General features: G+C 52.3%; 1 protein-coding gene across 6 annotated transcripts in view; it reads left to right on the top strand.

Annotated features, from left to right (window-relative positions):
* Positions 1-13,147, top strand: part of ITPK1 (inositol-tetrakisphosphate 1-kinase) — a 179,998-nt gene that overhangs the window by 117,126 nt on the left and 49,725 nt on the right. For all 6 annotated transcript variants that reach the window (XM_037745171.1, XM_037745174.1, XM_037745170.1 and 3 more), the window contains one exon: positions 8,814-8,931. In XM_037745171.1, coding sequence (XP_037601099.1) covers positions 8,814-8,931 — 118 coding nt within the window. The remainder of the gene's footprint in view (positions 1-8,813; positions 8,932-13,147) is intronic.

Raw genomic sequence — 13,147 nt, 5'->3', positions numbered from 1 at the left:
AGGCTGGATTGGAGTGGTACCATCTCGGCTCACTGGAACCTCCGCCTCCCATGTTCAAGCGATTCTCCTGCCTCAGCCTCCTGAGTAGCTGGGATTACAGGCATGCACCACCACACCCAGCTAATTTTTGTATTTTTGTAGAGAGTGGTTTCACTATGTTGACCAGGCTGGTTTCAAACTCCTGATCTCAAGAGATCTGCTTGCCTCAGCCTCCCAAAGTGCTGGGATTACAGGCGTGAGCCACCGTGCCCAGCATTGTTTTTTTTAAATTGAAGTGTAATATACACATAGAAAACTGTACATATCTGTAAGTGAGCAAGCTTGATGAATTTTTAGTCCACCACCTGCCTGGCACCATATCAGCAGGAGAGCAGTGCCACTCCCCAGAGCTACTCACAGCTCCCTGCTCCTCTCGGGGGCCTTCCCTTTTCTTTTTCATTTTACTGTCAGCTCGTAGCAGCGCCTGTTTCCAGCACCTGTGAAAACTATGGCATGTGGCATCTCCTGCCTTCCACACCTGGCCTGTGCACCGAAACAGCAGTCAGGGTCTGTGTGGGTTTCCTTTGTTGGGTAACAAAAGTGGCAGCTGAAAGCAGCACGCATTTATCATCTCTCTGTATCTGTAGGTCAGACACCCCGACAGAGCCTAGGTGGGTCCTTTCCTTCCAGATCTCATCAGAGGCTCAGCTGGCGGGAGTTCTGCTTCCCCCAGATCATTGCAGAATCTATTTCCTTACAGCTACAGGAGGCTGCCCACAGTGTCCAGGGGCACCTGTAGGTCCGTGCCACATAGGCACAGGATGGCTACTGGGTTTATGGCACTCGTGTCTTCAAAACCAGCAGCAGCAAGAGGGCAGGAGGCTGGAGTCTTATACTATGTAATGTGAGCCCAGAAATGATGCCTTCTGCTGGTTGGGGCCTCAGGTTCCCCTCACCTGAGAGGAGAGGATTATGCAAGAACATGAGCACCAGGAATGAGGGTATCACGGGGCCACCGTAAAGTCTTAACTGTACACGGGGATTCAGAAATCACGTTCTCACAGCCCGAGGACACCAATGCCACATGCAACAAGGACAGATCAAACAGACTAGTGGGAGGAAACCCCCTCCTCGGCCTTGGGCTGTGAGCTCCCTGCCCCAGCCCCTGTGTTCCTGTCCTCCCATGTGATATCTCTTCCCCAGGGTGGGGGACAGGGACACTGGCTTTTGGGAGGAAGGAAAGAGGCAAGTTAATAAATCAGGAGATGGGTTTTCTCTGATAATACCCAGGTGCTCTCAAACCTTTATTCTATTCGTGGCTTCCAGCCTAGTCCCTCACATTGCTCCTGGCTGGCAGGATTTTTCTGAAACTCCTCTCTAATTCTGAACTTTTCCCTGAAGGCTTTCCTGTGCCTCCATCCAGCCTTCAGGTTCACATGCAGCATGGCCCCTGTGGCCTGACCTCGCCCACCCCGCTCTGCCTGTCACGCCTTCCTCATGTGACCCACGCTGCTCCCTGGCCTTCCGTCCCTGGAGGGTGAGGGCTTCCTGCGGGTAGTGGGGCAGGCTTGCCTCCACTGTGGAGTTCCTGTTTGCGTCACTCTCTAGACATCTGACCTGTGACTGCCCAGGAGGTCGGCTTTGCAGTGGAGGCTGCCTGGAGACCATGTAGGAGGCTTGCCTGCTGGGAGCTCCCCTGTGCGATTCCAGACCTGTCTGACCAAGCTTTGTAGAGTTCGCCAGCGTTTAGCTTTCAAGTACTGCCTAGCCTTTCTGGGGATTCATAGCAGTTCAGTCACAGAGCCTGTGTTTCTGTAGGTAACCAGGTACACTGCAGAGGCCTGGGGTTTGACACTGGAATGGCTGATTTTGAATTTTGGCAAAGCTCCCCAGCTGGTTTTGTTTGACCTTGAGCCAGACACATTGCTTTTCAGACTTGATTTCTTTGTTATGAAATGGGAATAAAAATAGAGGTGTTTGCTCTGTAAACCATGGGGCTGCTCTGAGAATCAAATGGAATATTTTGTGTGACTTCCCCTGTTGAAACCAGAAAAGTGCTACACTTGTATACTGTGGTGGATCATTTTGATTATTATTTAAAACATTCATGCCTGGGGAGCTAAATCTTGGGGTCTTTTGTATTTTCATTTCAATTTATACACCCAAGAGAAGTGAAAATGTATGTTCACACTAAAATTTATATGTGTACGTTCACAGCAGCATTGCTCCTAATAGCAAAAAGTAGAAACAACCCCAATGTCCATCGAGTGATCCAGTGATGAATGGATAAACAAAATATGCTACATCCATGCTGTGAAGTACTATTCGGTCTTAAAGAGGAACAAAGCACTGGCCAGGCGCATTGGCTCATTCCTGTAATCCCAGCACTTTGTGAGGTCGAGGCGGGCGTATCATGAGGTCAGGAGACTGAGACCATCCTGGCTAACACTGTGAAACCCCGTCTCTACTAAAAATACAAAAAATTAGCTGGGCGTGGTGATGTGTACCTGTAGTCCCAGCTACTTGGGAGGCTGAGGCAGGAGAATTGCTTGAACCCCAGAGGCAGAGGTTGCAGTGAGCTGAGATTGCACCACTGTACTCCTGGGTGACAGAGCGAGACTCCATCTCAAAAGAAAAAAGAGGAACGAAGACCTGACGCACGCTACGACATGGATGCATTTAAAACATGATGTAAGCAAAAGAGGCCAGTCACGAAAGACCACATATCACACGGCTTCACTTAAAGAAAATGTCCAGAATAGACAGATCTACCCAGACAGAAAGGAGGTTTGTGGTTGCCAGAGGCTGGGACTTGGGGCTGACGGTGAAAGGGAATGGGATTTTCTTCTGACTTGATGAAAATGTTCTTACATTGAACTGATTGTTGCACAACTGTTCATATTCCAGAAGCCCTTGCTTTGGGTGAATTGTATAGTATGTGAATGATCTCTGAGTAAGGCTGTTTTTAATAAAACTCCTGTGAGGTGGGAACAATCATAATCTCCATTTATAGGTTAGGCCCGGGCTCACAATGAGGAAGGCCCCATTAACCAGGACTGGGAGCCTCCAGCTCCCAGCATGCAGCCCCTTCATGCTATCAGCCCCCACTCTACAGAGAAGGGAGCTGAGGCCTGGCAAGGAGGAGGGGCTTCCAGGCTCAGTGTGGAGCCTTTTTCTCCCTTCCAGCCTCCCCACCCACTGGAGGAGAGATTTCCTGTGGAGCAGAACCTTCCCAGCCCTGCCATGGAGGTTACCCTGTACCTTCTTGGCGCTCTGGCCAGACAGCCCAGTGGGCAGAATTTCAGCCCCTGGGTTCTGAGTGAAGGAGCAAGCTGTTAGGATGGGCAGGGCCAGAGCCTAGGACTTTGTCTCTGACCAAAACCTCTCAGAGTCTCGGGGTCCTGAGAAAAATGGGGAGAAGCCCTGCCACCCTCACCGTGCTGTGGGGGACCCACAAATACGGAAGGTGCTACAAGACCTGCCTGGACTTGTCTTGTGCACAGCTGTCCCTGCTGGCTTAGGGAGGCAGTGCGGGCCCTGGGGTCTCTGCCATGTGGGCCATGCACAGGCTCTCCTCAGAGCACAGGCCCAAGGCAGGTGGGGGCTCGAACTCACAGGGTTTCCAGTTTCCATGATGTCCACTTCATCTGTTTTCTTTTCCTTTTCTGACTTGCGCTTTTGGGGGTCACATTTAAGAAACTGTTGTTTAATCGCAGGTCATGAAGATTTATGACCATGTTTTCTTCTAAAAGTTTTATAGTTTGGGCTCTTACTCAATAGGGTTTTGATATGAAAAGAAGCAGTGTTATATGAAAGACTTTAATACAAAATAGTGATACAGGAAAAAAAAAACCCAAGAGACTATAAGAAGCAGTGTTTGAAATCCAGTTTATCCAGCAGTGTGCATATAGCAAGTCGCAGGTAAGTGGCCACTGCTTTTATTTTTATGTAATTACTGATTATGATCATTTTTATTTATTGTTATTATTCTTACTATAGTTAATCTCTCATTGTGTTTCCCATCTGGGTAGCTGCCCCTTGTTTCTTCTTGAAAGATAGTATTGGTGTTTGAATCCAGTTCTGGCACACCTAGGAGAGCAGGGTAGAAGGGGAAGATCTGGTTACCTGCCTCCTATTTCCCCACAAACTTTGTGTTATGGAAAATGAAAAATGTTTGAGAAGAGAGAATGCCACAACGTGCTCCCAGGTACCACCTCCCAGCCTCATGAGTCAGCAACTTTGGCTACTCTTATTGCATCTGTCCCTCACCTACTTCTGTCTCTGCCCCCTGACCTGCTTCTTTCCCTGCCCCCTGACCCAGATTGTTTTGAAACATATCCCAGACATCTTATTTAATCTGTAAATCATTTTCGAGTTGCACCTCTGAAAAATGAATCCCCTGGAAGATTGCTGCCTGGAACCTGGGCTGCCGGTGGGGTTGGGGGTGGGAGGTTGTATTGCACCCCAGGCAACAGCGGGAGGGTGAGCATGGGCCAGAACTGCAGCCCCTTTCCATGGGCACAGCAAGCTCCCCTGGGGTCAGCTGCATGGGGCAAGGCAGGGTGAGCCCAGAGACCTTGTGTCAGGTTTGGCCCTAGGAGCCCAGGTGTTGCAGGTAATGAGAATCCTTTCATTTTTGTGTCTACAAACTCCCTTCACATCCGTGATCTCTGTGATGCCCACAGCAGTTGCTTCGGGCAGGGCTTTATTCAGAATGGACCTTACCCAGGACGAGTCTCAGAGGGTTAACTCCAGACTCGGGACCCTGATAGCATTTTCCATTAGAAGAGAGCAAATCCCTGTGTCTCACTCCTTGCCCATTTCCTGGCTGTAAGGACAAAGGAGGAAAGAGTCTCTCTGACGTTCATTTCATTCCGCTCAGATTCTCAGTGGCAGTTTTGCAGAGACCCGGTTGTCCCTGTTGGCATCATTCCATGGGCTGGGGATATCTAAAAAGCTGGAGAGAGCTTATGCTGTGGGCGGGCACCGTGAGGCTCCACCCCAGGTGTGTTCCAACCGTCATCCCTGTGGGGGCTGGATGTCTCTGCTGAGAGCCATGCTGCCCTTGTTGGCTCCAGGATCCACTCTTGGCATCCTTCAGCCAGCAGGCCCTGCAAGGGAACGTGTGCTTACCGTTTGCCATGGATACGGTTGTGCCTGTCTTCCTCTGAGTGGTGATAAAACCGTACAGCGTGCTTACCCGCCCAGCAGTTTGGTAATTCTGAGAGACTTGTGAAAAATGCATGAGGACCTCCGCATAATAGATAAGCTGGAAAGCCTGGCACAAAGTCCACTTGTGGATAGCAGGGTGACTGGAAAAACTCTGCCCTCTCTGTCCCCATCCCAGAAGAGATTGTGTTTAGGAAGAATTCTTCTGTTAATACTGAAGCTTTCATCCCCAGTCAAAAGCTTGTTGGCGCCTGCTTGTCAGATATTTTCCCCTTCATGTAGCCTCTTTCCCTCATGAGTTTGGCATAACTTCGTGTCTTAATGAATCTCAGTTCTCTCTTTAAAGGTCACTGTCCTAATGCATAAACATGGAATCGGAATCAGCCTCATGTTGTTCAGAGCTGAGCGGATACTATTCTTGGGACTTTGAAGGGGGGAAGGAGCATGTCTGTTCTAAGCGGCCTCAGTTGCAGAGGGAGAATTGCGTCATCCCTTCCATGCACTTGACTGATAGGCTCCTTTTGGAAGGCAGGCACAAGTGCGTGGGTGGCCCTCCCATTACCTGGAATGCCTCTAGAAAGTGATCTGTCCCATTCTAGAACAGCTCCTCTATGCAGCCTTCAAGTTTACTTTTACAAACACATTCTTCATTCTCTCAGTCTGTTTTGACCTTAGAACTAGAGGCCATCTTTACAAGGACCTTAAGGTCATCTGCAGTACTCTTATTGTCACAGATGAGGAGACTGAGACCCTAAAAAGCCAAGTGACGTGCCCAAAGGTGACTCTGAGAGGTGACAACACCAGGCACCTGTGCTTCTTGACTCCCCGTCACATAGCCTTTCCACTACCCCAAGCTGCTTCCTGGGGCATTTAGGCGAGGGGAGGGAGGACAGCTGAGTGCCTTTAGCTTGTAACTGAGGACATGAACTGCTGGCCAGGACTACAGATCCAGTGGAGTGAAGCGGAGAAAGCTTCTGGTCGTTTGAGTATCTGCTGCACCCCACGTAATGCCCTGAGCACTGTCAGTGATGTGAAGTCTCTTGAGTAGATGGCCTTTTAATGTTGACATTTCTTTCTCTTTCTTTCTTTCTTGGAGATAGGGTCTCACTCCACTGTCCAGGCTGGAGTGCAGTGGCACCATTGTGCATTGCTGCAGCCTCAATCTCTTGGGCCTGAGTGATCCTCCCACCTCAGCCTCCCAAGTATCTGGGATTACGGGCTTGCACCACTGCACCCAGCTGTTACTGTTGGGATATGAATATGATTTCATATGTATGTGTGAGTCTTGGCAAGGAGGGCTTCATGAATGACCTGCTCTCATGGAAGCGTGGACTGCGTTAAAAAGAACAAGCTCTGACGAAGGAATGGTGCCAAGAGGGGTGGTTACTCATGGAGAGCCCCCAAATGAGACGGGGGATCAAGTGCAGGCCCTTGGGGGAGGCTGAGACGGTCAGGAGAGAGGCACTGGGCATGGTCGCTTGGCCCCAGGGCGGCTCTGGATAAAACCTTCCTGAGGGAGACTCCTCGGCTAGCTCCCACACTCTGTGTGGGTGACAGATGTGGGCTTTCCTGCATCAGTGCCTGGCTCACTGTCTACAGGCAATGGGTCGGTGGCCGAGTGGCTTGCTGACAGTCGGAGGGAGCTGTGACGCCAGCTTCTGCCCTGCATCCAGGCCCTCGCACTCATGTGCAAGGAGAGGATGGTGAAGGGATGAGGACCGTCACAGGCGTGAGGACTGGAACGTGAGGACTCCCCTAGGTTATGCAGCCACCACTGAGGCCAGAGGAAGTCTTTAAACACTCAGAAAGACAGAAAGGAGCCCAGGGCCAGAAACTGTGCCACGAAACACAAGGAGAGACTGATTTCAGAGCAGAAGTGGGAATGTGAGTCTCTGGCTTTTGTGTTGAGTGCTCTTAAAAGTGGTCACTGGGACCAAAATAAGTTTACTGAAGAAAAATGATTCCAAATGGCTTTCTTTCTGTCGATAAGGTTCACTAGGAAGGCAGCACTGGGGTGTATTTCCCTGGCCTGTGGAGACCTCACTGACGGGCTATGGAGTGGGTGAGCAGAGGGAAAGGGGGCTGGCTGGGCGGAGTAATTATGCTGGCACATCGGTTTCCTGGGGCTGTCGTCACCAAGTTTCACGAACCCAGAGGCTTAACACTACAGGAATCTCCTCTCCCAGCCGTGGGAGCCAATGGCTCCAGTCAGGGCATCAGCCATGGCTCCCTCCGGAGGCCCTGAGGGCGAAGCTTCCCTACCCCTCTCCCAGCTCCTGGTGGTGGTGGGCACCTTCAGGCCTCCTTAGCTTGGCCTGGGCCCTCAGGCTTTATGAGGATTTATCCTGGGGTCAAGGAGACAGCCCCTGCTCCTTGCCCTACAGACCACGATTGATGCCTCACCTGGCTGCCTTGAACCCTGATCTGACTTGGCCTCAGGCATAATTTCCTGTGATGGTGACTGGTGGGACCAGTGGGTACCATTTGGCTCACAGCTCCAGAGGCAGACCGTCTGTGTGGGAGTCTGAGACCACCATTTTTCGGGGATGTGTTGTGTTCCTGGCTTTGGGTTAGGCCTTCTCCTTGTATTCTCCCCTTCTATGCTCTTAGAAGTGGGTGTGATGAGCTGGTAGGTCACTGCAGTCATCTGTCTCCACACAGCCTCCCCGCTGTGTCTGTGTTCAGATTTCTCTCTAAGAAATCCAGCCAGGGGATTCAGGCCCACTCACAGGCAACATGACCTCGTCCTGACTCCATTCCATCCACAAAGACCCTGTGTCCTTATGAATAAGGCCACGTTCACAAGTGCTGAAGGGTTAGGACTTGAGCGTATATTTGGGGGACACAATCCAACCTGCAGCAGCTGGTTGAGGCTTCTTCAGGCCAGCTTTTTCCCTGAGACCCCACTCTTATTACGTCAGCATTCCAGTTTTGTCCTTAGAATCATGGGTGTTGAGAGCAGAGGGTGACCTCATTTGCTGTGTCGGCCGGGTTGGTCTGGGGCCCCCCAGGGTGGCATGGGGCTCTGCCCATTATTTTATTGAGTTCTGTTCCGAGCAGTAGTGCCTTCCCTGCAATGTAAGGTAGGGTTATTCCTCTAAGAAGATTGGAAGTTTCTTAGAGACTTGTTTTTGTCATGGTTTCTCTCGTGACATTTCCTCCGTGCCTACCCTGAAGCTGGTAGGTATGGAAGTGAAGTACTTGAGTGTTGGGTGGCTGGTGCCCACCCTGTGGCGAGTTTCACTCAGCCACACCTTCATGCACGCTGATGACTCCTGGCATCATCCCACTCTCCTGGCCCTGCCTCGGAGTCCCTGTGAGCATGGGGTGCGGGGAGGCCACTCCCAGAGAGAGGAGCCAGTGCCTGGAGCGGATCTGCTTCCGGGTGAGGCTTTGTCTGGAGTCAGGCGGCCTGCCCTGGGCCTGGTTCTGGTTTCCTTGCTGTCTTCTGTGTGAGGCTGTATTTCTGAGTATGGCCTGGTCAGGCCTCCTCTCAGATCTCCAGGTGACTGCTCACAGCGCCCCAGCGCTGGGACGCACCACCCTCCACCAAAGCTGGGGCTGGAGGGCAGGACAGGAGTGAATGGACGTGCAGAGGGCGCGAAGGGGGAGGTGCTGCCTGGCATGACCCCTGCTCTAACCAGAGCAGTGTGATTCCCTTTCAGGAGTACATCGATGCTCACCCCGAGACCATCATCCTGGACCCGCTCCCTGCCATCAGAACCCTGCTTGACCGCTCCAAGTCCTACGAGCTCATCCGGAAGATTGAGGCCTACATGGAAGGTAGGGACATGTGTGGCCCCGCATCCATGCCAGGCAGCCACCTCTGTGGTCACAGAGTGGCCATGGCCTGAGGTAGAGAGAGAGGGGTCTTGTCTTTTTAAGTGCGTTGTGGCAGGAAGCATTTGGATTCCATGGGACAGTCATTCTGGGGAGGTCCTTTTATTTTTCTGTGACCAGCAGTGAGGAAATGGCCCTCAGGGTGCTCTCATGGAAAGGGGCTCTCAGGGTTTTGTTTTGCTCTCTTGAACCTGTGGGTGACATTGAAGTGTCCTGGTAGCACAGAGGCTGGAGAGCAGGAGTATGTGTAGACAGCTCAGCGGCAGGCAGGCGAGTGGAGTTATGTAACTGGGTAGAGGACACAAACAGAAACTGAAGGCCTTTAATCAAACACGTGGAGATGTCATGCGGCTGCTGGACCTCATGGGTCCACTCTGTTCTCCAGGGCAGGGGCCTCCCTCTTCACTGTGGTGCCTCCCCTGCCAGCTGCAGGCTCCTATCCCTGAGGACTCACCCCCGACCCTTCCCCACCCCGGGGGGCAGGCCCAGCCAGAGAACTCAAGGCTGCATTTTCAAGTTGTTTATGTGAGAAAGACTTTGTGAAAAGATTCATGTTAACAGTAATCTTCTAGTTCACTTTGCTTGGTCCAAGTGTGCCCTGCTGACAGCTCTTGTTTAGTGCTTGGCCTGGGCCCTCAACTTTGTGAGGATTTATCCTGGGGTCAAGGAGGCAGCCCCTGCTCCCTGCCCTACAGACCATGATGAGGCCTCACCTGGCTGCCTTGAACCCTGATCTGAATGGTGACTTGGCCTCAGGTATAATTTCCTGTGATGGTGCCCGGTGGGACCAGTGGGTACCAATTGGCTTATAGCCCCAGAGGCAGACCATCTCCATCGGAGTCTGAGACCACCATTTATGGGAATGTGTTGTCTTCCCGGCTTTGGGTTAGGCCTTCTCTGTATTCTGCCTTTTGGTACTCTTAGAAGTGGGCATGGTGAGCCTTCCCATTTTTTTTTTTTTTTTGAGGCGGAGTCTTGCTCTGTTGCCAGGCTGGAGTACAGTGGCTCGATCTTGGCTTACTGCAACCTCCACCTCCCAGGTTCAAGCGATTCTCCTTCCTCAGCCTCCCAAGTAGCTCAGACTACAGGCGCATGCCACCATGCCTGACTAATTTTTGTGTTTTTAGTAGAGAGCGAGTTTCACCATGTTGGCCAGGATGGTCTTGATCTCTTGACCTTATGATCCACCTGCCTCAGCCTCCCAAAGTGCTGGGATTACAGGCGTAAGCCACCGCACCTGGCCTGAGCCTTCCCATTTTACAGATGAATCGAGAGGCCCTGAGAGGTTACCAGATGTCCCACATCACGCAGCATTCAGGTGGCTAGGCCAGCATCCAGCCAGGTCTCTCTGACTCGGGCACCCCGGCTCCTGAGCTGGACTTTCATGTCCATGGCCAGAGGGCCCTGGATCTAGAAGGACCTGAAATGGCATAACTGAGGACCCTGGCCTGGAGAGTGGGTGAGTCCTCGGTTTTGTCTTGAAGGAATGTGCCCTGCGGAAGAGCTGGCTGCTGGACTTAGCTGTCCGGAAGGGCTCCCGGGGCCTCTTTCCCTGAATGCCTCACACACTGGTGGGTGTAGAGAGTGGGGGTGTCATCCTGGTGCCTCATGTGGGCAGTCTTTCTTAGCACGCGCCAGCAGCCTTTATTAGCTGGACCTGGCGTGATTGGCGTCTGCTGTCCACTTCCCCCACCTTGGCACTGTCTTCCTGGATCCACCCAAAATTCCAGTTGGGAAGAAAGGGCTGTACATCCCCTCCTGGGGTCACGTTCACCTCAGTCTGACATGAGTGAAGTTTTGGCCAAATGTTTTGGTTCTGGAAGGGGAGTCAACCTCTTTCCAGAAGGTGTGCATGTCAGACACTGCCTGTGTGAAGAGCAGGAGGCTACATTAGAACGTGAGAAGGCCCAGTTAGTGGAAGAATGTGGTGGACCAGCAGCCATCTCATGTCCCGGTCAAGTCCATTCGAAGAGTGACAGGTTTGGGTGAGATTTGAGAAGGTGTCACTGAGAGGCCTTTCAGAGCTAAAAGCACAGGCTCTGGAGGGAGGCATATTGAATGTGGGTCCCAGTCTGGGCTCTTGTTAGCCGTGTGGTCTCTGAAAAGTCAATCAGTTGAGTTCTGCTAGTCTTCTGGAAGATGTGGGTAATACCTGGTTCAGCCACAGGGTCAGGGGTCAGGATAGCTGGGATGATGTCTGCAGAGCACTTAGCATGGGACCAGCCTGCTGGTCACCAGGGAATAGTAGCTGCTGTGGCTGCCCCCACCAGTCAGCATCCTAATTGAGTCTTAACATCTATCTTAAATTTTTAGGAGTGGAAGACGAGGGCTGGGGATCAAGGGTGAACCTGGGCCTAGGGTGTGAGTGTGCATGGTGTGTTCAGGGAGCAGGAGCCCAGTGATGAGGTGGACCCGAGAAAGTCATGCCCTAGAGGCAGGCCCAGAAAGTACCTTCGTCACCCACTTGCCCAGCTCTGGAATTGGGCCTCTCCTGGAGGCAGTTAGGAATCAGGTCAGGAATTTTAAGCAGGGTGTGTCCTAGTTCACTGGGAGATTATAAAGTTCAAGAGCTGCCCGCAAGGGGAGAGCTATGGGTGTTCCAGGAGAGGGTCCAGTCCCCCAACAGGTCCAGAGAGAGAGCTGTTGACCAAACCCTAACGCATGCTTGGTTCTAGATCAGCAGGAAGTGTCTGGAGGGTGGGCCACGAATGTTGCACCCTGGATTTTCCTTACCGTGCATGCTGGGCCTGGGCTTGGGCTTGCATTCTTCCAGGTGGGCGGTCAGAGGCTGGGACTTCCTGGATCCCTTTCCTGCCCCCCCAGGCGCCTGTCCATTCACCAGCACTGCTGGATGGGTCCCTGCTGCATGTCCCCACCAGCTGCGGGGGCAGAGAGCCTTCCTGAGAAGCACACCCTGAGCCCTCCTCCTCTACTCCCTGCTATTCCTGGAGGCACTCAGCCCTTTCAGGCATATTGTAAATGGCCATAATTACCCTTGAAGTTCCCTCAGATAATCACAGCAATCCAGTGACACGCTTTTGTGTTGGGAGAAGGGACTTGGCAAGACTTCCTCCGGTTGTCACCCTCCTTGGCACTAAGACTGCTCTCCCTGTTTTCAGAGAATCTGGACAGCTGCAGGGAAGACAGCTGATGGGGGATGGGTGGGCACTTTAGGACTGCTAGGATCCCATTGATGGGCAGGGGGAGGGAGACAACCAGAGCCCCTGCTCTGCAGTGGGGGTGGGCAGCTGGGCCATGGCACAAAGGGAGGGTCTCCCAGGAATAACAGGCAGAGCCCTTGGATAAGGTCTGTGCTCAGATGGGTTGTCTGTCTCCCTGCAGAGCATCAGCCATTCCCACCTGATGGCAGGTGGGAGGGCCTCTCCTACCCTAGCTCTGCATCCAGGAGACAGATGAGGCCCGCTGCTGGGAGCTCCCAGCCTCACCATCTCTGGGCAGCCTTTGTGAGGTTGCTGCCTTCTCAGTTCCACATTTCTAGAGCTCATCCTCGTGTCATTCAGAGCCTGGAGGGGAAGCAGGGTCATTTCTCTGCCTCAGCTCTGGCAGCTTCAAACACTTAGTACCAGTTAGCATTCAAGTTGCTCTAACAGCAGACCTAAAATAATGGTGGCTTAAATGAGACAGAACTTCCTTTCTCTCTGATGTAAAAGCCCAGAGAAAGGCCATCCAGCAAGGGTGCAGGGGCTGGGACCCTGGCTCCTTCTAGCTCCTGGGGGGCTGGGACCCTGGCTCCTTCTAGCTCCTTGTTATTTTGTAGTCAAGCAATCTGGTCCTGGGTGATGGCTACACTTCCAGCCCTTACATCCAAGATCTAGACATTAGGATGGAGAGGACAATGAAGAAAAAGGAAGCAGTCTGGGTGCGGTAGCTCATGCCTATAATCCCAGCATTTTGGTAGGCTGAGGCAGGCAATTACCTGAGGTTGGGAGTTCAAGACTAGGCTGACCAACATGGAGAAACCCTGTCTCTACTAAAAATACAAAATTAGCTGGGTGTGGTAGCACATGCCTGTAATTCCAGCTACTCAGGAGGCTGAGGCTGGAGAATGACTTGAACCCAGGAGGCGGAGGTTGCCGTGAGCCGAGATGGCACCATTGCACTCCATCCTGGGCAGCAAGAGTGAAACTTCATCTCAAAA

Source organism: Cebus imitator, unplaced genomic scaffold (genome assembly GCF_001604975.1).
Source record: "Cebus imitator isolate Cc_AM_T3 unplaced genomic scaffold, Cebus_imitator-1.0 Scaffold193, whole genome shotgun sequence".
Taxonomy (NCBI): domain Eukaryota; kingdom Metazoa; phylum Chordata; class Mammalia; order Primates; family Cebidae; genus Cebus; species Cebus imitator.
The sequence above is the reverse complement of the archived record's forward strand: the minus strand, read 5'-3'. Positions and strand labels throughout refer to the sequence as shown.